The 24447-nt window shown below is 24.0% G+C and overlaps 2 protein-coding genes across 6 annotated transcripts; one reads left to right on the forward strand and one right to left on the reverse strand.

Annotated features, from left to right (window-relative positions):
• Positions 1–225: 225 nt before the first annotated feature.
• Positions 226–21217, reverse strand: LOC129614251 (EH domain-containing protein 3). 2 transcript variants are annotated; one of them, XM_055528742.1, is made up of 4 exons: positions 19840–21217; positions 1492–1542; positions 1206–1379; positions 226–1105 (listed from the first exon to the last, which is right to left on the reverse strand). In XM_055528742.1, the coding sequence occupies exons 1-4, from the start codon at positions 21062–21064 to the stop codon at positions 903–905; spliced, it is 1653 nt and encodes a 550-aa protein (XP_055384717.1). In that variant the 5' UTR covers positions 21065–21217; the 3' UTR covers positions 226–902. The 2 variants fall into 2 exon arrangements, with proteins under 2 accessions (XP_055384717.1, XP_055384719.1); XM_055528744.1 differs by lacking the exon at positions 1492–1542.
• On the forward strand, positions 7472–24200 carry LOC129614252 (uncharacterized). 4 transcript variants are annotated; one of them, XM_055528748.1, is made up of 3 exons: positions 7472–7608; positions 22728–23086; positions 23140–24200. In XM_055528748.1, exons 2-3 carry the CDS (start codon positions 22743–22745, stop codon positions 24140–24142), a joined length of 1347 nt encoding a protein of 448 aa, XP_055384723.1. In that variant the 5' UTR covers positions 7472–7608; positions 22728–22742; the 3' UTR covers positions 24143–24200. The 4 variants fall into 4 exon arrangements, with proteins under 4 accessions (XP_055384723.1, XP_055384722.1, XP_055384720.1 ...); XM_055528747.1 differs by lacking the exon at positions 7472–7608 and adding an exon at positions 13441–13797; XM_055528745.1 differs by lacking the exon at positions 7472–7608 and adding an exon at positions 22546–22663.
• Positions 24201–24447: the final 247 nt, after the last annotated feature.

The raw sequence follows: 24447 nt of genomic DNA on the forward strand, positions 1-24447 counted from the left end.
ACATGACTAACGATCTAATTTTTAACATAACAAAGAAGAAACTAAAAATTTTAAATATAAATCATAATGTTTGCAGAAAATGAATATACATTATATTGAATATAGCTAAAAATTATACAGTACATGTTCTTTATAAAACATTTTATTTGAAGTTCTACTTAAATACTGCTTCGGGTTATAAGAATATTAGCATTATAGAAACAGGTAATAATGTATACAAAAATGTTTGATTTTTAACAAGATACTTCTTTTAATTAAAATATATATTATTCAAAAATACAACACGGAACTTTTTTTTGCCAAAATTAAAAAATATTGATGATAATTTTCACTTATATAATATGCAATTGGCAATATTTGCAAAACAAAAAAAAAAAATGTGGAAACAAGTATTACGATCATTAATTCTAAAGATGTGTCGTAAAAAATTTTTTTTATACAAAAATATTCACACAAATGTTTTTTATCCTTCCTCTAGCTTTCTCTTAATAATCTTGTATTACAAACTTATTCATTTACTAAGTATTTAGATTATTATTCATCAAGTAGCAACAATTGTTAATTAATATCAATTACAATAATAGTCATTTAAATAAGAAAGTCAATATACTTTTAATATAGAATTGTTCGATATAATGTTGCTCTGCTTAAAAATGTCCAAATTAAATAGAGTTTAAATTTTAGTCCAAACTATATTTTATATATTTTACAAAAGAAATAGTAAATAATTAATCACTATACATTTATAAATGATTATGTAAAAATAGGTTCTAATACAATTATTGCAGCTTGTTGGATAATCTTTTAATTCTAATTTTTCACTTTTATTATTTTATTTGATATTATACTTCATTTTTATTTTTTTAGTTTTTCCAATTTCAATATTTTATAAATACTTAAGGTTAACATCTTTTCGATGGTGGAACCAAATGTTCCGGCAGTATATTAGGTAATTCATTACCGTCAAGCTTAACATTAATTAAGTGCATTGCTAAAGCAAATTCCTCAACATCTAAGAAGCCATCAGCATCAACATCTGATAATTTCCATATTTTACTTAATACAGAATTTGGTAGTTTTGATTTTATTAATTCAGATTTAGCAGCTAAAATTATAAAATAATAAATGATTATATTATATACATTATGTATATGAATAATTAATTCAATTATTTTATATCTTTTTTGAATAGAAATAATATTTACCAGCTCCTGATATTTTTCCATCTATTGGATTTAGATTTTCAAAAATGGGATCGGTTCTTGTTCTATCACGATTACAGATCCAATCAATTTCACCATAACCTGCATCAATACCTTCTCCTTTACGATAACCGAACGGTGATATAGTATCGTCAACAACACCTTCAAATGCCCCACCTGGAACAAAATATGAATAAAATAATTTTAGATTTTTCTATATGTTTTCTTTTTAGAATTATTGTAATTAAATTAGAGAGTATAAATAGTTTTATTTACTTTAATAACTTACCAATATACGTATGGAACGATGAATTTACTAATTTATTAGAATTGGTTTGGCCTATATTAAAGTATTAAATATAAATATTGTTAGTAGGGGCCTAACATATTTGACATTCATATAAAAAAAACGATAAACAAGGACAGCTACAATTATTATAATATATAAATATTGTGAAGGGACAATAACAAATAAAATTACCAAGTTTATGAAAATTATTTAATGATATTATTTTATCGATTATTACATCCACCAAAAGTGTAACAAAAAAACAACTTTAATTTCATATAGAATCATGAACTTTAATATTTTGCAAAAGGAAATATTTTAGAATGCATAGCAATATATTAAACGAAATTATGCTTAGACTTCCTATTCATTATACTTATTGTACCTATTATTTTTCACGTCCTAATATTTAGACTTCATTGTTGCATATTCTTAAGTAATTAAAAATAGTTCTACAAAATATTTATGACCAAATTCCTATATTATTCCTATATAAATATGAACTACAGTGCATGAGTAAATTAGTGATTATCAATTTAATTATTAAGTGTGATTATCTGATGAATTAGACAATTAAAAATTTCCATATACCTATGTATATATAATATACATTTATGTTTGAAAAATTCAATAATCCAAAAATAATAATAGAGATGCCATAAAACAAACAAACAATAAGTAGATATTATTTATTAATTTTATATATACTTATGTTAATTTTTTAATATAAACTAGTTTATATAAAAGTTTTTCTGTCTACAGCAATAAGTTGTAATGGGTTTACATAAAAACATTTTATTAAATTTCACCTTGCTGTATACGGAGTAGTGTTGTAATAGTATAAAAATATGCAAACAAACAAACAAATAAGTAAATGAGTGTTTTCTTTTTCGAAAAATTCATTGAAATTCTGATAAACTCAATAATAATTCTAATTAAAATAATTTACACTTTTCTTTTTTTGCTTGAATTTATCTCAAAGTTTCTCTACTCTCAATTTACGATCAATATACATACTTATTTTAAACAGTAAAGAAAATTGTACTTACATAATGAGTAATATACATACATACATATATGGTGTTTTATTTATACATAAACGCATGTTATAATTTTCTATGGAATAATTCTATGAAATATTTCTATATGTATAGTATTCAATCGTAAACATGTGAGATCATTTATATTAGCATAAAAAATATCGACATACTGTTCAATTAAATTTAATTTAAGTAAATATAAACTTTATTAAAAATCGAAACGAAATGTAAGAACAATTACTAAATTACTAATTGTATTTTTTATATGATATAATTTACTTATATAAATAATAAGAGAGCATTGACAACGAATACTTATTTGTTTATAATGAATGTAATTGCAAAATTTATTGACTTATTACGTAAGTTGCAAATTTAAGAATAGATGAACACTCATGAGAGGGATATGACAAAAACTTTAATTTAATTTTAGAGATAAAATTTTAAGGGTAAAATTTTTTTATGACTCTTCTAAATATTTTTTGCTGAGTTTTTTATTTTACATCATAAGCCCATTATTCATACAAAATTATTCGGCAGACAATAGGATCTTATTGAAATTTGTTGAAGTTTCTTGAAATTTGTTGAAGAAAATTCTAAACTTCAATCAATATACTTGTGGTGTAACTCTAAAAATAAGTTATGTAGCATTGTAACTGCATTAGTTAGGTTAACGTTCTTACTTCTTACGTTCTATAAAATTTTAAAAATTATTAGAACAATATTTTTAAAATGTAATTTTGATGCGTTCATACTAATGTATCGACCGCATTAGTTATTTATCAGTTATCATTCATTTTTCTATTTTAATCTATGCTTTATATTTTTTCCGTTTCTTCATCTCTATAAATGCGTACGTATTTATTAACATATATGACTAATTGTTCTAAATAAGATTATAAATTTTTATTTTCTATCTATTGTTAAAACTAAAAGATTATAAATTGTATTAAAAGTATATATGTAAATGATTCATTAATTATAATATGTATATATAATTATAATTAACATGCAAATGCACATAATGTGCATACATATGTACGTGATGTTAACATACCACATACAATAATAATGTGTATACTGTGCATTTGATGTTTAATTTCATGTTATACAAAAAGAGAGAATTCCAAATTAGGTTAAATATAATTAATTTAATAATGTTACAGACAAATAAAAACTAATAAGTAAATAAATTGTAAAAAATAAACAAATTATTTTTAAATATACACACAAAACACGCATTGTAATAAAAAGTTTGTAACGTTTACTCAAGTGTAAAATAAAAACAAAGAATTAATGTTGTAGTTTACATACATTTATACATAGCTATGTATGTATTTATGTTAAAAAATTTTTAATTTTTTCATTAACATTTTTTAAAAAGCTAAAACCAATACTAGCCCGGCACTGTGATTCACTCAAATGATAAAATCTTTTCAGATTATTTTGGTTATATTACATATTAAAAATATTGAAATATTGTTGGAACAGTATTAAAGTTTATTGTTTTTAAATAAAGTTGTTCCCTTTATTCCTGAAATCTTGACGCTAAAGAAACTTTGGATAAAATGGAGAACAAGTTCAATTTAATAGAACAATGGAATAAAATGGAAAATAAGTTCAATTTAATAAATTCTTAATTTACTTTTATAATACTATCATAAGTTTTTTTACAAGCGTTAATGTGGATTTCGATACATCGCCATATGTAAGGTAACTTTAAATTGACAAAAATGTTTACTATTTCTTCGGCAATAAGTAGAACTAAATTTTATAGCACCTACGTTATACTCGTATATGCACATAAGTAGGTTAATGTTGACATAATTTTTTTTGAATAATTTGTATAATATATTTCAAAAAATTTCTAATTAAATTTAAAGCCCCTTTTTAAAAAAGAGGCCTGGCGTTTCACCGCGCGTACATCTTTCTTTAAAGCAATGAATTTAACTTAAAGCATTTTTTCTGCGATATATTTCGCACAAGCAAGCACATTCTCAATAGTTTATTTACATACCAAAAAATAAAACAAAAAACAAACAAAAGTTCATTATTTTTTTTTCTGAAGTTATGTTGCAAAAATTTTGCTGAATTTCATATTTGAGTAATAATAATAATATTATTATTATTATTACTACTTGAATAAAATGAAACAATGAGCAATCTCATCAAATATATTGAAAAACGAAAACAGTATCAGTTGTCAAAATAATGACAGACCGAAATTCTGTGAAAATTTACCAAAAACTCAGTAACTTCATTTTGATCAAATTTTAGTTAACATTAGAACTTGAGTAAAAATTATGAAATTTTTATTGCACCCAAACCCGGTCAGATTTATTTGAAATTTTCGTTAAGGAGAAAATAAAATTTAAAAGTTTTTTCATAACTTTCTGAAAATTATACTGAAAAATTTTAATTTTGGAGTTATCGCATTTTAGAAAAATTGTTCTGTTAAGACACATTTTGTTGAATCATATCAATTAGCACAAAATTATATTATTTGCTAATTGTATAAAAAATAGTACAGTGAACAAATATTATGATTAATAAAATCCGAAAGCATTGCAAAAAATTTAAAAATTAATAGAGGAGTAAATGCTCAAATTAAATTTGAAAAGAGAAAAAATGGAAGGGGTGACTCTCAGAAAACCTCATGTATCAAACATAAACTGCATCTAGAATGGAAATGAAATGTTCGATGTTTATTACATAATATACAATGTATTCTATTTTACCTGTCTGTTCAATGCTCATACAAACCCAAAATAGATAGAATTTACAGATGACGTTTGCACATAAGAATTTTTTTTTGTGGTCAACTATTGTGAAATATTTTTACAGAAAACAGAAAACAAAAATCAATTTTCTTAAAATACTGTTAGTCATATATATTATTTTCGATCCTTTTTTGAATTAAATGTGTATACATATACATACATAATATTCATAAAAAAATCCATGATATTTGAACTTTAAATAAATTATAATGAATTTTTCATTCAATGTCAATCGATTTCAAATACGTAGAGAAATCGATTTGAAATTGATTATGATTAAATTTTGTTTGAACTGTAGAACACAAATAGAAATTGATCTACTGTCAAACATTTTAAATTTTTTTTTTATGATTTTTTAAATGAATTGCAAACTAAATCAATTTTTAAATATGAATGAAAGCATATAAATTAACTTGATTAAACTGAGTATTTGTTTACATAATTAAATCAAAGCTCTTGTTCATCTTTACATGTATGTAGTTACATATGTGTTTTTAAAAAATTAATTATTATTTTAAAAGCAACATTTTTAAATTTTTTTTTTAATACAGATTCTAAAAATCATCGAAAGATAAAGATAACTGGATATAAACTGCTGTTAGACCTATCAATAATTAGCCGACTCTAACCTAACTTAAAACGTAGCTGGATGATTGTACACTCCTAAAACTATTCAAACTGGCTAACCATTAGTTTTGATAAATAATTTAGGAGTGGACTACAATTATATTATCCATGTTTAAAAGTTAAATTTACTTATCAATATTTTATTAGTTAATTTGGTAAGTAAAAAATGAAAAAAAAAATATTAAAGAAGAATAAACAAACAGAGGCTTTGGGTTATAATCGCAAACTATAAATTTTGGGTAGGCCAAAACTCTATGAAAAAGTAACACTTTTCAAACCAGTCATTCTTGCAGAATTCTGATTTTAGACTTATTTTATTATTCCTTTATTTTATTATTTTTAGTAAATAATTTAAAAATTGCATATTGTCAGTTAAATAAAAAATATTAAAAAAATTAAGTCAAAAAAAAGAACATACATACTTAAATTTTTTGATAAAAAAAGCGTCGAAAATTTTGAAAAAAAAAAACTTTTATCCTTCAATAAAAATTTAAAACTATGGCAACACACACGCTTTTGTACAATTTATTTTAACCCTTGCCTGGTACTCATTTAAGTTTTCGCCTATAATTTTTTGTTGAAATCTAATTAGTTCTAATTATTTTAAAATTTAGTTGTAATTAATTAAATTAGTTTGAAAACTTCAATTTTATTTTTAAAAAATTTTATTTATAAGTAATGAAAGTACAAATAAAATTCTAGCCATAAGTAACGCTAAATTAGGTTAATTTTTATTTAAAAAATTATTAAAGAAATTTATTAAAAAAATTTTTAACGCTAAATAAGGTTAATTTGAAATGGACTTGCAAACTTAAATGCTTAAGAACAACATATCACTTACTTAAAATATTATTCGATCGGAAGTGTTTTGAAATGGTAGAATCATATTTGTTTCTTTTAAAAATGTCAAAATTTTTAAATTTTGATTAATTAAATACAAACGAAGCCCAATTATTTAATTACAATCATGCATAGTGTGTACATATATGTGAAACATATATGCTTACATACATATTTTATGATTATTTTAATAAAAAATAATATAAGAAAATTCTTTTGCAAAAATATAAGTTTATTTGCACGTTAAAATGTATAATTATCGCCTTGATCCAATAAAAAGTAGCATTTATATAAACTGTAAATATTTAATTAAAAAAATTTTTTTAATATTTGACTTGAACAACATCATAGACACTATCAATTATTATATAATATATACAAACATGTATGTTATAATTACATAAACAATTATTGTATATTTTGTGATAAGAAAATGTATAAGAAAAAGCAATGATAAAAATTTTATATTTCTTTTTAATTTGCTAAATAAATATTTGCTAGTTTAATTATTAATCATAATCATTATTTAATATTTAAAAAAAAACTTTATGTACCCATTTATAAGTATGTATTTTTGTGTACATAAAGACATAGGTATGTGCAAAAATAATAAAAATACTTAAAACAAGTAAGAGACAAAATAGTATTTCGCAAAATAGGACATAACAAATTTTAAAAAGTTTAAAGCGCTTAAGAATTTTATGATTCAATCTTAATTTACATCAAAGCAATTTTATTCTAATGTAAGACTAAAGTAAATTTTGTGAAAATTGTGCATACTAAATTTTGAGTTTGCAAGGTTAGCTTAAATGCAATAATAACGACAAAATGTAAGTTTTCATTTTATTTAATGGTTGTCAAACAAATTTGATATTTTATAAAATATTTGGTAAATTTTGAAAACAAAAAAAACCAAAATTTGTTGAAAAAATTTGACAATAATTACGAATAGATCCTTGACAATTTAAGTTTACAGCACTTCCGTAAATGCATAATTTTTGCAAACACATCGATAAATTGGGTCCACATTTTGAGTTCACAAAAATTATCGGGACAATTTTATTTATTTTAAGTAGATTTTGTGAAATTTTGGAAAAATTCGATTTGCCCATAACTTCAATTGAGTCTCATTTTAGTTATCGTTTTTCATAATCTTCCGCAACACTTTCGCTAAACTAGACAATACACATTGCTGTGGTTTATGTGCTGACCGCACGTCAGGTTTTTTTAATTCTGCCTTATTAATAATAAGATTTCAAGTTTTGACGCCAATAAATATTTAATAAATTCTATTTAATTCTCATTGCTAAAATTTACCATAAACATAAGGTTATTAGCCAGAAATATGATTTTTTGTCAAAACTCCATCGAATTAAGTACATAGCCCGATATTAGTTTGAATTTGGCAAGACACATTATGTTTTTAGAAATTAGATTCAAATTAAAATATAGGGAGCGTACTAAATTTAATGAGTATTAATTTTTTTAAAATAGAAAATAAATTTTTGATGTTTCAAAAAACTGTTTTAACAAAAAATAAAAATCAACCAGCACATTTTTTTTTTCAAATTTTTTAGATTTTACTTATTAAAATAATAAAAATATTCAAACGTTCATCGCAAGATAAGCATAACTGATGTAATAAAAAATAGTTTCAATTTTAGATTTATACTCAAAAAAATTAAATTTAACATAAGAACTGATTTGCAGATTCTTGAAAAATTTAAAAGTATACACCTACATAAATATGTATATATATATAATTCAAACGAAAGTGAGGTGATGTAATATTTAATAACGTAATTTAAAATTTCATTTTATAAATTTAATTTAAGGAGTGCTATTATTAAATACTTGTTGAAGAAAATTTTCACATGATATTTTACACACAAAACGTACAAAGTTCACGTTATAATTTTATGAAGGGTTTTAATTTATAATTTTCATAAAATTTCGAATTTCAATATGTACGTATCAGCAATAAAAAAAATTTAAAATAATTTCATTAATTTGCAACAAATTAACCTCATCTACACTAAACAGCAGTACAATTATCATTTTAACTCATTCAAATCTACCACACCAAACATTAATCAGCAAAATTAATAGATGAAAGAAAAATATATATACCGAATACATTATGCTGAGATCTTTAAAGACAGCACTAAATATTTTGCTAACAGATTGGAGTCGGCATGGAATTCCACTGCTTTTCTTAAATTACTTGGAAAATTGTTAACTCGTGAGTAAACAATTATTAGATGGGTATTATGTGGGTACATATCTAGATTATAATATCATGTAAAATTTATATGTATTTTTTGAAAACTTTTTGAAAAGGATCTTTTGAATTAAAAGTAACCTTTAAAATATTTTTTAAAATATAAGAGCCTTTTTCATATGAAAATCATACAATAATGTTAGTATATAATGTTATATTTATATGTTTAAATGATAATTATACATTTATAATCGAGAAACATTAAAATTCACTAAAATACCTTAGGAATAGAAATTATTTTGGCAATTACCAATCTCTTAAATATTTATGACTATATACATAGATTATATTAAAATATAACTTAAATATTGTGTCTTATACGAGTACTAAATCCAAATTCTAGTTGCTATGACTTTAATGTAAATCAATTGAAATTTACATATTAAATTATCTGGTTCACTATTTTTCACCCTATACTTAAAAAACCTATATTCACACCCTATACTTAAAAAGCCTATATTATATTTCGTTAATCGAATTCAAATAAGTTGCTATGTATGTAAATTCGATTAGATTTACTTCCTCGTTCTCAACAAATAAAAGTATTCAAGATATTTAGTAATATCATTAAATACATACTTACTATTTTAAAATTATAATTAATGCTAAAGTTAAAAAATTATGTTATGCTAAAATATATGGTTTACTACATTTTAATATATAATTTAAACATTTTTGAAAGACAAAAAACTATTACACTTTTGGAAAATGAAAATAATTAAAGTCTTCAATTTTCTAACATAACCTATTTGATAAAATCGCTATCAATAAAAATTTTTACAAAATGAAACCTGTCTAACCGACTATGATCGTATAACGGTCAAGTTTTGAATTATGTAATTAGAAATGAAAAAATGTCAAATATATAATATTGAAATGTCAAGTGTATAAAATAACCAATTTTATTAAACTAAAAATTGTTCCAAATTTTCAAAACAGTTCTTTAATAAAAATTGAAAAACCAAAAAAATTTTAGGTGAAAATTTTTAACACATCTTTTTTCTTAATTTTGTATTTGTACATCAAATTAATTAACGAAAAATATTTACGCTAAACGGTTAAAAAAATCGAAAGCTTTTTGATTAGAAAGTTATTATATAATTTTTTTTAACAATATGATCTAAATTAGAATAGAAATAGAAATATAACACAAAATAGGAATTATAATAGATAAAATTCAGGTCATAAGACACTTAGAATTTTTGAAATGAAAAGTGATTTTCCTTTCGAAAGCATTCTAAATCTTTATTAATTTCAACTCTGTTTAAAATTTAAATTAGTTCTATGTCCGCGTTTTTATGTACATACTCGTATTATGCTTTTGTACAAAGAGTAAGGCAGAAGAATGAAAATAATAAAAAAAAATAACATAAAATTTCCTTTTTAAAAATCACAACATTCAACTTTGAATTTTTAATGCATAATAAATATTAATTTTCGTCAGACGTTGCTTGTTGGAAATATTTACATTATATAATATGAAAAATTGTTAGTATATGGTGACATCGAAAACGTCTCGATAATTTTTCAATCTGGGGCAGTATGTAAAAAACTTAATGCAAATTTTTTTTTAATAATTGACGTTGTCATTAAGACAACAATATGTTTTTTTTTCACAACTAGGTTTAAAATATTTTTTTCATATTGTGAAATGCATATGTTTAGTTTCACTCAATTTGGTTCATCATGAACAAATTGACGTTCGAAAAACGTTTCCAAATTACCTAACTGAACACATTTTAATTACGAATGCATTCGTCATTACTCGAAATTAATTTACGTCTTTATACTTCGACATCAATTGTAGCAACTTAACTATTGAACTTTCATTTGTAAGTAGTAAATTTCCTCTTACAAATTTATGAAAAGCTGGTCAAGCTTTTAAAGCTTTCAAATTAAATTAAAAGTAAATTTGCACTTTTTCTGTCACTTAAAAACCACATTTAAAAAATCACGCTTTAGACTAATTTAAAATACATACATATATATATACTTATATATATGTATACAAATATATAATAAGAAATAGCTGTAAATATTGTAGATAGGCAAAAATGTTCTGAAAAATAATAAAAAATGGAAGGCGTTAAAATTTAAAATGTTTTTTTTTCGATTTAAATCAAGCATAATAAAAAGAAATAATTAGCGATAACAAGTGTAAAAACATAAGCTTACTATAGGAAATAGCGATTTTTTAGCAATTTGTTATCGGATATTCTAGACTCTGTTTTCATAAATCTAATCTGAAAGATTTCGAAGCTCTATATTATGTAAAATTGTAAGTAATCTTGATTAATAGGTTATTTTTAAAAAAAAAAAAAAACTCTTAACGTATTAGACCGATGAAAATCTTTTTTTAATTATGCATGTTTTATGCATTGTTTATAATTAAAATATAAAAATTTCAAAATCAAAAATGCACATGTGCTCATTTTGTACACATGTGTATATATCAGATATATTTTAAGTATGTATATAAGATTTTGTGAACTTTATATACACATACAATATACATGTATGTATATATTGATTTCCTAAATAATATGTTTTAATATTCTAAGTCACACGCCGCATTTTTTACTATTTCTAAATGTAATATAGTGTTTCGTAATACAAAAGAAACGCATTAAAGTAAATAATAAACAAAACAAATTAATTTCTTGCAAAGAAATCATTTGTGTTAATAAAATTTTATGTTTGAATACCTTTTTTTTATGAATTAAAAATTATTTCGAATGAAAAACTTTATAAAGAATAAATCCAAAAAATAATCGATAAAATGAAAACGTATTTATTTTCCATTCTTTAACTTAATATTTTCAAAAGTATTTTTAGTAAAAATAATGAACGCTTTAAAATTTCTCCTCATTAATTGATAGTAATGCGTTATTTATACAAAGAACATTCACGCTTCTTATCACAAGAGACGTTGCTGTACATCTTGCGTCTTGAAAAAAATTTTTACAATTTTAAGTTGAGAATTAATCAATTCCAATCAGGTAATTTTCAATTTAGTTAATATTAATATTATTGCATACAAGTACATATAATTGTTGAAAAATAGTTAATAACAAATTTCAATCAATTCTATTTTTTACCAAATGTCAAAGTTGTTCAGAACACATGAGGTATTGTGATCGCAGTAAATTGAACCCGTCAACTTTTTAATATTGCAAATTTTTATACCAACAAGTAGGTAAGTAAAATACGTACATAAATATAAGTATATATACATATAGGAAAATACCTATATAAAGGACAAATTTCCAGAAAATTCAATTTCAAAAAATACGAATTAAATTTGCATTTTTGAAATGATTAATTAATTTCCTTAATTTTCTTTTCAGCTATGTTATATGATTGCCAAAAATTTGAACTAACTTTTCGGTAATCTCTTAGAATTTCCCAAAAGATAAAATAAATTAAATTTTCTGTAAATTTCCATTTGAAGAAACTAAACCAAATCAAGTTCAAGAAACACTATAACTATAGAATTTTAATAATTTTCTTAAAATCATTCAGAAAATATATACTCGGTCGAATATGTACTGAGCGCATCACATTTCTTCTCTTACTTTAATATTAATGAAAAAAACACAATTTAATAAAAAAAAAAAATGAAAATTACTTATCAGAGCGAAGATTTACTTTAGTTTTATTTTAGTTAAGTGCTATTTAAAATGCTTCAAGTTCAAGTGTTTCTCTTCAAAAAAATTTTCTCTATTGAATTATTAAATTTAGCTGAAAAATTAAAATACAGAAAAGTTTTATTTAATACATCGTTAAAAAATCTATGAGTTGCAGTTTATATTCTCAAAATGGCTATATACATAAACACATACATAAATACATACATAAATACATCTTTTAATTACTTAGTCGTTTATTATGAAAAATTGCATACGTCAGTAATTGCTTGTTATAATATGCATTGGGTAATACCTATATTATTTCATTACCAATGTCGAGTTTAATCATACATTTAACAAGTGATATCTTGAAAAGAATGATAAATGTTAATTAACCCTACTATATAGAACTCCATACAGAAAAACGTGTAAACACACTATATATGTACATGTTTCATTATATTATTTATAAATAATAATGTATAAATATAACGTATGTTTGTTGTATGTTTATTACTTATTCAACATCTTTTACTTTTTATAGAATGAAAAACAACTTTAAAAAAAATTTTATAATGTACGTTATGTGTGCCATATGAATTATAAACTTCATCACATGTGCTAAAATAAAATTGTATTTATGTATGAATTGATTACAAAATATAAAATATTATTTTGATTTATATTACAAGTTATATAGTTAATTAGTGTAATATTGAAAAAAAAATATATGCAAGCATATACATATAAATATATCAAGGTCAAAAATTGTGATAATATGTCAAATTATAAATGCAATGTAAAATTTTAAAGTTTTACTTAAATTAAAAACTAAATGACGGAAAATTAATGACAATGGCAGCAACTTCTCTAAGTTGTGCAAAATAAAGAGAAAACGCAGTTCTTTTTTAAATACAATTTAAAACTCTTAAATTTTAAAAAAGGTTGTCAATTTTCCTATACTGTGTTTGTATAGCTGTTCAAACACAAATATTTTGAACTACAAAATTGATTGGAAAATTGATCAAAAAACGCTGGATGCGCTACATCATCCTCTACACCTTTACTACTCGTATACATAACTTTCATTGCACGCGTGGCGTTTGCAGGTAAAGTAATAATTTATATAATTCACTTTTCTAATGATTAATAAAATAATATTTATTTATTATCAAATTTAAACCTTTACTTGTATTTTTCTTTACTATAGTTGTCTTTTTTGCAGTTATCGAAAAAAAATAGCGGTATTTTATGAGATAACTATTGTTTTTTTGAAAATTTTTCAGTTTTTTACTTCAAAATTTTGTGTTTAAGAAGCCATTACTTGAAAACGGTAAATCTGACGCCAATCATCGGCATGCTGTTATGTCTGTGATATGAATTGACAAAAGAGTTTCGGGATACAACTTTGATCTTGTTTCAGCAGTTTCGAAGGTATTCGTTTCACAGAATTTTTTCAATCCGATTTTTTTAACTTCTAAAACTAAACCAAGACTTACGATATGGTTTTTTTCTTCAACAACGCCAACGAATTACCTCCTGAGAGCTTTAACCGTAGGAATGGACATTCTGCATATGCAGCTACTGCAAAAATTTTAAAATTTTCAATAATTTAATGATAATATCTACAGTTTTTTGTAGCTAAAATATTCTCTGCCTTTTTCACTGCATTCAAAATAATTTTTAACAATATTGAATGTTTATAGCGTTTGTTACTTCAGACATTTCTACAATATTTAAGCATAATTTACACTAATATATCGTTCTTACAAATCAAATGCATATCTATATAGATAAATAGACATTTTATATTAGTGGTAATACTTAAATGGCAATTACTATCTACTTGATAGAAATACTTGAAATATTTAGTTTTGACAAAGTCATGTGTTAAATTAACAAATTTTTATATAGATACATACATATATGTCCATAAATTATTTTAAAATAACAAAAAGTAAAGGAAAAAAATTGTAAAATAGAATTGCTAATTTTTTTGCTAAATTAGAACTGCTTAGGTACTTTTTTTCTATTAGAATTTCTTATAATTTAAAAAAAATAAAAATTTTTTATTTTTAGACCAAAAAGCTATTCTTTTTCTTCTCCAAGGAATTTGAAATATAGACTTAAGTAAAATACATGTCTTTACTTAATATACAGTGATTAAAGCAGCATTAAGTACAAAGAAGCAAATGTGAAACGAAGAGGTCTCCTTTTTACAAAGGAAAGCGAAAAGAAAAATTAATTGGTTATTGAAACTCCCATTAAAAAAGAACGATTAGACATTCTTTGTTTTTTCGACAGTCATTTGTTCCATTAGTTGTTTAACAAATCAGACAACAATACATTGTCAGTAGTCAAATCTATATAGTATAATTGTAACAATTGAAACATACATGTTTCGTTTAAAATTATATGCTTCAAGAAATTTTTTTTTTCAAACAGAATTTGCATTAAATTTAGGAAAGTAGTGCGTGGTTTTCTTATTCAAGGTTTGCCGGGTTTATTTAAAAATGTGTTCGGGGAAAGCTTTCAAATTTATTTTAGATGTTATATCGTATGACAATATGTTTCTAAACCTCAAAAATATAATCATACTGTGGACAATACATAATTAAACTTTATTGTGATCTAAAAAGTTTTACTTGAAAATCTACAATACGTACTTCTACAAAATTATACATTTGGGAAATGTTATTTGCAGTTTGTTTAAGCCGTAAAATACTGCAACAAGTTCTTGAATTATAAACTAATTGCAATATTAATTTCATAGAATTTATATTTAACATAGAAATCTAAGAATGTTAAAATCTTTGAAATGAAAGTGAATAATCAGCAAATATATTGTTGTAAGATTTATCATTTTAATTTTTTAAGAATTGTGCATATTCTAGCAATGCTTTACACTGTATTCTTAATCAAAAAATCAATTTATTTATAAAAAGTGAAGAGAAAACAAAGTAAAACGAAAATCAAATAGAAAACTTTGTGCATAATTTTTCTTGAATTTTCACTACTCGCATACTTAATAGTTAGGTGTAAGTGTGTATTCAATAATAATTTATAAATTTAACATACTTATTTACATGAATGTATATTTATGTATATAAACATAAATATATTTTTCTAAATGATTATTCTAATACTATACACACACTATGTATGTATATGTACCTATATTTTAGCCTTTAAATAAGCACGAGATTACTTTTAACAGAATGAAATCTTTTTGTATTATCTTGATTATCCGGTTAATATTTTTACGCTCGCTTCTCATTATTGAATAAAAGAATATATTATTATTATTATTCTAGAGATATGTGCTAAATTATTTTCATGGTACATTTATAAAGACAGTATCTTAATCTTTGTCATTTTTAATATTATCCGGAAATTGAGCAATTTTATACTTTATTTGTAAAATATACTACTTATTTACAGAAGAGAAAATACAAAAAAAAAAAAATCAAATGGAACGTGTGACTTAAATTAAAAGCTTCAATTTAAAATGTTTTATATGTAAATGAGTTTACATTTAAAATTACAGGTAATAATACCAATATAAGCATACAACTGATCTTAAAATAAATTGTTAATGTGAAAGCGTATAGATGGAATCAATTAATGTAGAAGCTTTTGTAGAAGCTTAAACCCTGCACATGTCAGAATTAAATTCTTTATAATTAAAATGCTATTACTTATTCAAATACAAATAAATTTAAATAATCATAATTAATACGTGCACATAAGCTTATAATTAATAAATGTATAATATTTTTCAATTAAAAATGAAGTATAAAATATTTGTTTACATGTGAAAGAATGCTTTGAATAAAACGTGTAAAGATTTTAACGTTATGTTATTCAATTGCAGCAAATTTTTAGTTAAACAAAACATATTCGATTTAAGAATATTATAAATATTCATAAGTATTTAAAAATAATATGAATATTTAAGATTAAAGCTATAAGATTTCCATTAAAAATTTAGAAAGGAGAATTGCTCTATTAATTTTGAAATGTTTATCAAAGCAAGCAATAAAATAATAATTGAAAATCCAAAGCGTTCAAACCATTGTTTTTTATTTATTCCCTCGTTATCTTAGGACGACAAATAATGCCGTTTCATAAGTGAATACTCGTCAGGATACGTACGGGAGGGATCGCAGAATATGCAAAAATTAACTTAAGGATGCAACGGATGAACGAATAATTTATGTCCTATCCTATATATTCAAAACAATTAAGATTATTTTGAAGAACAAAATCAAAATTGCTTATGAGATCAATTGCTTATGAAGGCTCAAAACGAATGTAAAAGTAGTCTAAAATTTTACTTCTCAGAACTAGTGCTATAAAATACCCTTTTAATAAAATTCGACAGCAAACCTTATAGTGCGGTCAACAAATATCGCAATTTTATTCTTCTCTTTCTTTATTTAACATTTAATTCTTATTTTGTATTATTCTAATTTTGAAACTACATATTAACATCATAGAACAGGCAACACTTAAATGTGAACTAAATTTAGTTACATAATATTGAATTTTAATATTATATTGGATAAATTAAAATTCTAACATTAAATTAGGCTTAAAAAAAAAAAGAAAATTTTTTTTCTCTGTTAAAATTCAAAACTATCACATTTATTGTGCCTATATTTACTTTATAAATTTATTTCCTATTTTATACAGAAAAGAAAATTGCGAATCCAACAATATGCCATTTAATAAGTACTCAAAATAAAATAAAAATACCTTAAGAAAAAAAAAATAACTACATAATTCATTTAGAAAAAAAGACCATTACAATATTTTCAATTATTTGCATAGAAAACAAATTTAAATTAGTTTGTAGTAAATATTGCCGACCATTTTATTTTCTTTGAATTTTAACGCAAAATAATTACTTAGGTATGTATTTAAATTTTGATCTAGTAAAAATAATGTAGCAACACATATATATATGTATGTATTTATCTGTTTGCGCTTATATATCATAATAATTTAATGAATGACATATTTAAATATCAATACTTTTATTTAAAAAATTTTGTATTGTATAATTTTTGATAGTAAAAAAATGATACTTCAATAATAAAAAAATAAAGATTGTATTAAAAAATCATTTTTCGCCTCTTGGTAATATCGTTAGTCAAATATAATAATTAATAGATAGGTTGAAAAATTTATTTTAAACACACCTGGACCCTATTGCACCAATTTACTTTCATTTATTTTTGCTTTTAATTTTTGACTTTTTAAAATATGCAGTACTTTATTTATTGGTATTGTTCATTGGTGCACTAGAAACTTTGCAATTTTTTTATTAATTGATTGAAAAAAAGTAAAAAGTGGCGTAATAGGGTCGTGTACCAAATCTTTTGCATAAAAGCAAATTGAATATTTATTTAAGAAAAATTTTAATTTCATCTATGGTCTTAAACACTGTAAAAAGTCTGTGTACTTATTATAGCGCTAATGCAATTTAGTACAATAAACGTAAAGAAAGTTTTAATATTAACATAAATTGATTTACTTGTTCCATTAACATAAAACAGTTGAAAGTGCTACGAATAAAATTTTATATAAAATAATTTAAAACTTCTTTAAACAGCGCACTTTTTTTGAATTATTAGTTTTAGACTACCCATTTCAATATTTTAAAGAATCTCAATTACTTGTTATCATTATATAATTATCTAAGATGCACAATTATTTTGCATCACCATTGTAGATGATGACATTTTTTTTGAAATGTAGATATAAACTTGTGATTGGATTCAAACAGAATAAAATTGCTTTTTTTTTGGGAAGTTTGCATAAGTTTTTCAACAGAAAAATTAAATTTTTTAAAAAATTAAAATTTTCCTTTTTCAAAAAATACTTGAAGTGCCATACTTAATGGTAACAAAGTTGCAAATTAAAAGTCTATTGGTAAAAACGCTTTTAGTGATAAGCTTTTCCAATAATAATGGTAAGACAATACATTTTTATAGTTATTAATTACTGAATAACTACTGAACATAAAATTTTACATCTTCTAATTTGTGACATTATGCTCAGTAGTAGATAAGACTGAAATGCTTACAATGTTCTCATAGTTACAAAAATCATAAGAAATGATAAGATAACACTTTAAAATATTATAATTTATTTTTAAAACGAGAATTATGACAACTATTAAAGATTTAAATTAATATTAATTTCAATTTATTTGCTATTTTTTATTCTATTTTTAATAATATTTTTACAAAATTTATTAAATATTGCTATGTATTTCGGAAAAATATAAAAAAAAAAAATTTTCTTTCAATATATTAGAATAACAATACCTGAAAACCTATAACCTAAACAAGAATATTGTACATGCATACATATACGTGTGTAAAACCATTACATTAAAATTTATAAAACTTTTCTGTTTCATCAAATATTTATGGATCTATGAATTGAACGTTTTTATAAATACATGTACGAACCATCTATGAATCATTTTGAATAAATCTAACAGATGTCTAACTACTTTTAAAAATACATAATATTTTCAATCAGTCAATAAGTATCGTATGACCAAGACAAATACTTATAGTAAGGATTTATATTGTTTTGCAAAAGTATTGTTTTATTTACCCTTTACTTAAAGTTCATCAATGATTTTTTAATATATTACGTAACTAAATTAAGCATATATATATATATACATATATATATATATATATATATATATATATATAAATATGCATTGAGTACTTTAAATAAAATAAAATTATAACATTCTTAAATTAACATTCAAAAATTTCTTAATCGTTAACCGTATTTTTACGTTGATAAATAGATAACATGCACGTAGTTTATAATAGTTTATACTGATTAAGCGTATGACATCATTTCTTTTTTTTCAAAATTTTAAATGTTAAGAGATAAAGAAAATATGAACTACATTTTGAATTCAATGTATAGTTGCTACTTATTGTTATAGAAAATATATTTAAATTCACTTTTATTTTATTTGGTCATATGATTGATGAATATTACTTAACAAAAATTCTATATTTTCCAATTGCAAATATTTTAGAACGCATAAGAGTATTTCCTATTCCACAGATTTCCAGTTAAACAACAAATAATATAAAAAACAAACAACTTACCGGTAACCATAGACTCGGAAACTACTGTAGCCTCTTCTTGTGGTATCATTTCCATTAATCTGGCAATATCTTTCGCTAACATCGCGTCTACAACTTCTAGTAAGTTAAGTTTTAGTGAATGAAATTTACTAAAATCTTGATGTTGCAAAACTTCTTGCATTTTCTTAATATCTGGGAAATCTCCTGGTGAAATTTGATGTTCTTTTTGAATACGATCGTAAATTTGTCCAAGATTTTTTATCAAATCCTTTTTTTTACTATCCTTCCCAAATACAGACGGCATTTCTTTTCTTAACTCCGAAATTATATATGCATGAACCTTAGCTAATCGTGCTCGCTTAATTAAGTCGTTTAATTTACGTAAGGCGGCATTTCTAGGCAACGATTGCAAATCCCTAAATAAATCTTGTTCTTCATCTTCAAAAAGGCGTCTATTCATATCATAACGTAGAGGTTGATCCCAAAATGAGCCTATATAAACTCTTGCTACTTCTGGAGTTTGTAGCACTTTTCCTAAAGACCACATAAGTGCTCCGTAAACCCTCATCAATTGCTGATGATCAATCATATCTGCTTTGTTTAAAATTATTCTGATTTTGTCATCGTGACCTTTTAATGCTTCTATACTACGGCGAAACTCATCAGAAATATCCAGTTTATGTGCATCAAATAACAATATAATACGATCTACTCGTTCGGCAAACCATTCTAACACCCCAGTGAAATCATAGCCCCGATCAATTCTTTGTTTTTCGCCTGATAATATACCAGGCGTATCCACAATCGAAATTGCTTGTAATACTGGAGATGCAACAGTCGAACATTGAAAACGATTTAGAAATGAGTTGCCATATTTACTAAGTGGACGAAACTGTTTTTTTGGGTCTACAACTAAAGCATTTCCAGGTATAACACCTTCTTTTTCGTCATACATAACAGCAATAAAGCGATCTGTTGTTGGTTCTGGTCCTATACGTATTCCCGGGAAATCGCGTTCCAATAAATAACGTATAAATGTAGTTTTACCTGTTGAATACTGTCCAACTAGAAGAATCATAGGTTTTGCATCAAAATCAGGGTCTTCCAGTTTTGGTGAATGAAAGTCATGAAATTGATAATATTCTTCCAACGGAAGTAATTTACTTCTATAAATTTTTTTCAATTCACCAATAACATTTTCAACCACTTCCTGTGCTACCTTTTCGCGTTTTAACCAACTAAACATCTTACGTCTTTTTTAATTATCGTGATTATATTGAATTTAAAATTATGACTAATTAATAATTTACTGAAGAGATAACTACTAACGCCTTCCGATTATATTTTTATTTTGAAGCAAAATAGCCAACAAGTCGAAACAATACATTCAGCCACCGAAACGAACAGCGAAATGCGAATTGCGAACTAACCTTTCGTTTAAATGTCAAAATTTTGATGACATCAGTCAAATCCCAATAAACTCATGAATATCGACACTCGATAGAAAACCACCTAGCGGTTACATCAGAAAACAATGTACAATAAAAAAAACCTTTAATAATTTTGATGTAGTATGGAAAATTAAGCTTAAAAAAATTAAAAATACATATTTTAAAATTTGAAGTTGTCCATTCATTATTCAACTTGGTCTTTCAACAAGTTGAAAATATAGCAAGTGTTCAACACATTAAATAGTTAGTGGACTCGTTGATCAACCATTTGATGGTTGAAAATTGGTTGAAGAAAGTACTAAAGTAACTTTGTGGGCGGGTGTTGTATAAAACTACATCTGTAGTTTTAAAAAAATTGAAATAATGTTCATCAATGTGTTTTTCAACAGACCAAGAAAGGATAATGTATGAAGGCCCAAGTTTAAGTTTTGTTGAAGGACGAAGTTGAATGGTGTACGATCAGCATTAGGAACAATATGCTCTGCGATTATTGTTTGTACCGGTATTATATTTGAATTTCTCGTTAACACATCGACATAATTATTGTATATGTTTCAAAGGTAATTTCAGTAGAGTTAAAAATATTGATCAATTTCCTTTACACAAATAATTTGCGACACCCTTCCCATTTAAAATCTGTATTAATGTTGAAATTATTTTTGATCTGAGCTTGTTGGCTTGATATATATGGTATTAGTTCAACATAACGAGTGACAATAGAAAATTTAAATAATTTAAAAAAATAATTTAAAAATGTAGGTATTTTGTTAGCATGGTAATCAAGCATTATTTACTAGAAGATTTAAGTCGCACTGTTAATATCACCAATATTTAACAACAGCACAAAATTCGTTTGTTGAACATAGTCTAGTTTATAGAATTTGTTTTTACAATTACCATACGTACAATTAAATTTGCTTCTATTGTCTACATTAACAATAAAACTATATTGTGATTTTTCGCTCAATATATAATATCGTTGTTGTAAATATTGTTTTATTAGCTTGAAAGAAAAAGAAATGAAAATAAAAACTTTGCCGCCTTGCAAAACATAGCCAAAAAAAATTAATTTTTGCCTCAAAAATTGAAAATTTTCTGAAAATTGTTTAAACATCCTAAATTCCTAAAAATATAAAATTTGCAATCAGATGCATGCGGTTGAATCTTCACATGGGTTGGTGATTGAACGGCTTGTGTTCTTACTACACATTATAAATGTCAAGGACAAAATTTTGACAAAAAATTTGTTGCCCTAAATTCTATAAATTTTTATTAAATAAAAATTTCTTTAACAGATTTTATAATATATATTCGTCAATAAAATATTTGATAAACAATTTTATCGCTTGGTTGGTTTTTTTACAAGTAGATGTTTTACTTGTGATGAGAAATTAGTAGATAATTTTTTTTATTAGAAACTGTGATAACAATATATGACTGTTTATTTTTGAATTTTAGGTTGAAAAATAAAGAATGAATAAGCGCAAATCTGTTGCTTTTTGTGGTGTGCCGGGCTGTACTAATATTAAAACTGAAACCGTTTCATTACACACTATACCTCAATCTGTTAAAAAATCAAAAACGGCTCTTCACAAATGGTGGATCGCTTTAAGAATGTGGAAACCTTTTCCAAAAAACTTTCGAATATGCTCTGCACATTTCGATAAGAGATTTATATTAATTCCGACAAAAGGCGGTAAGGTGCAATTGAGTACAAGTGCTTTTCCTACTTTGAATTTACCATCATCTTCAAAGCTGATTAGAAAATCAAATTTAAAACAATCAACTCAGTCACAGAAATTGAAAATGAAAGAAATGTAAGGGCTAATTATACACAATGCTTTGAGCTGATTTGAATTTTTATTTCTAGTTTAAGAAATGCAGACCCAGAACTCAGAAAGGATATGCAAGATATCAATTCAGTAACTCCAAGTTTTTGCTTTGTTGATGTCGGAGATACAATAAAAAAATCATTTAACACAATTCCACAAAAAACATTAAAAGTTACCGATATTTCCTCTTTATGGGATACAGACGAAAAGTTAAATGCAATGACTGGTTTACCTAATTTTATACTTTTAGATGCACTAGTAAAAGCTTGTTCTATGAGAAGTAGTTCTGAACAATCTTATATGGATATGAAGTTCAAAATATTGCTCACAATGCTCAAATTAAGATCGAATTTAACATTTCTTCAAATAGGTATTAATTTTAATATAACAGCTAGAAAGGCGAAGTTATATTTTAGTGAGTGCATTCAATTACTTAGTGAAGTATTAAAGAGCACGATTTATTGGCCTACAAAAGAGCAATATGCAAAAAATTTACCAACTTGTTTTAAAAGTTTTCCAAATACTGTTGCAATTCTTGATTGCATAGAAGTAAAAACAGCTGTGTTTAGATGTAGAAACTGTAGAAAAATCACTAATTTATATTGTAAAAGTGGACATACACTGAAAGCAATGATCAGTGTTACACCATCGGGATTGATAAATTTTTTAAGTCCCGCTACCGCTGGAAAAACAGAGAAAGCAATTTTTGCTTCAACAATTTTGTTAGAAAACTTAAAAGCTGGAGATTCGGTTATGGTCGATACCAGATTTATGATTGAAGAAGAGCTGTCGAAGAAAAAAATCGAGATAATTAGGCCAACTTATCACTTTACCGCGCAACCAAAAGCAGAAATAGAGCGAATTACAAAAATTTCTCAAGCAAGGCTTTTTGTAAAAAGGAGAATCATAAAACTGAAGCAGTTTAAAATATTATCCGAAAGATTGCCAGTTTGTCTTTTACCTTATGTGGATAATATCTTGACTACTATCTGTGGCTTTTCAAATTTAAGTGGTCCTATTTCAAAACGACGTGATTTATAATTTAAAAATATTAAAATGTAAAGTTCATATGTATAAATACACTGACCTTGTTAATTGTTTGACATTTTAGAAATTTTATAAAAAAAACAAACCAATCAATCAAATAAACCACATCCATTGTTATTCAACGCACTACGAATTAAAAATAAAAATATATGGTTAAAATATATCTTCCGAATTGTTCTCTTTGGTGTAAAGCCTTTCAGCCAATTCTGATTTACCTGTTTAAAAAAAATTATTTACATAACAATTTATAAAATTTTTTTTAAAAACATAACTGAATAACTTTAATTCTGCTCTAAATT

Source organism: Condylostylus longicornis, unplaced genomic scaffold, assembly GCF_029603195.1.
Source record: "Condylostylus longicornis isolate FDR11 unplaced genomic scaffold, ASM2960319v2 ptg000107l, whole genome shotgun sequence".
NCBI classification, from domain to species: domain Eukaryota; kingdom Metazoa; phylum Arthropoda; class Insecta; order Diptera; family Dolichopodidae; genus Condylostylus; species Condylostylus longicornis.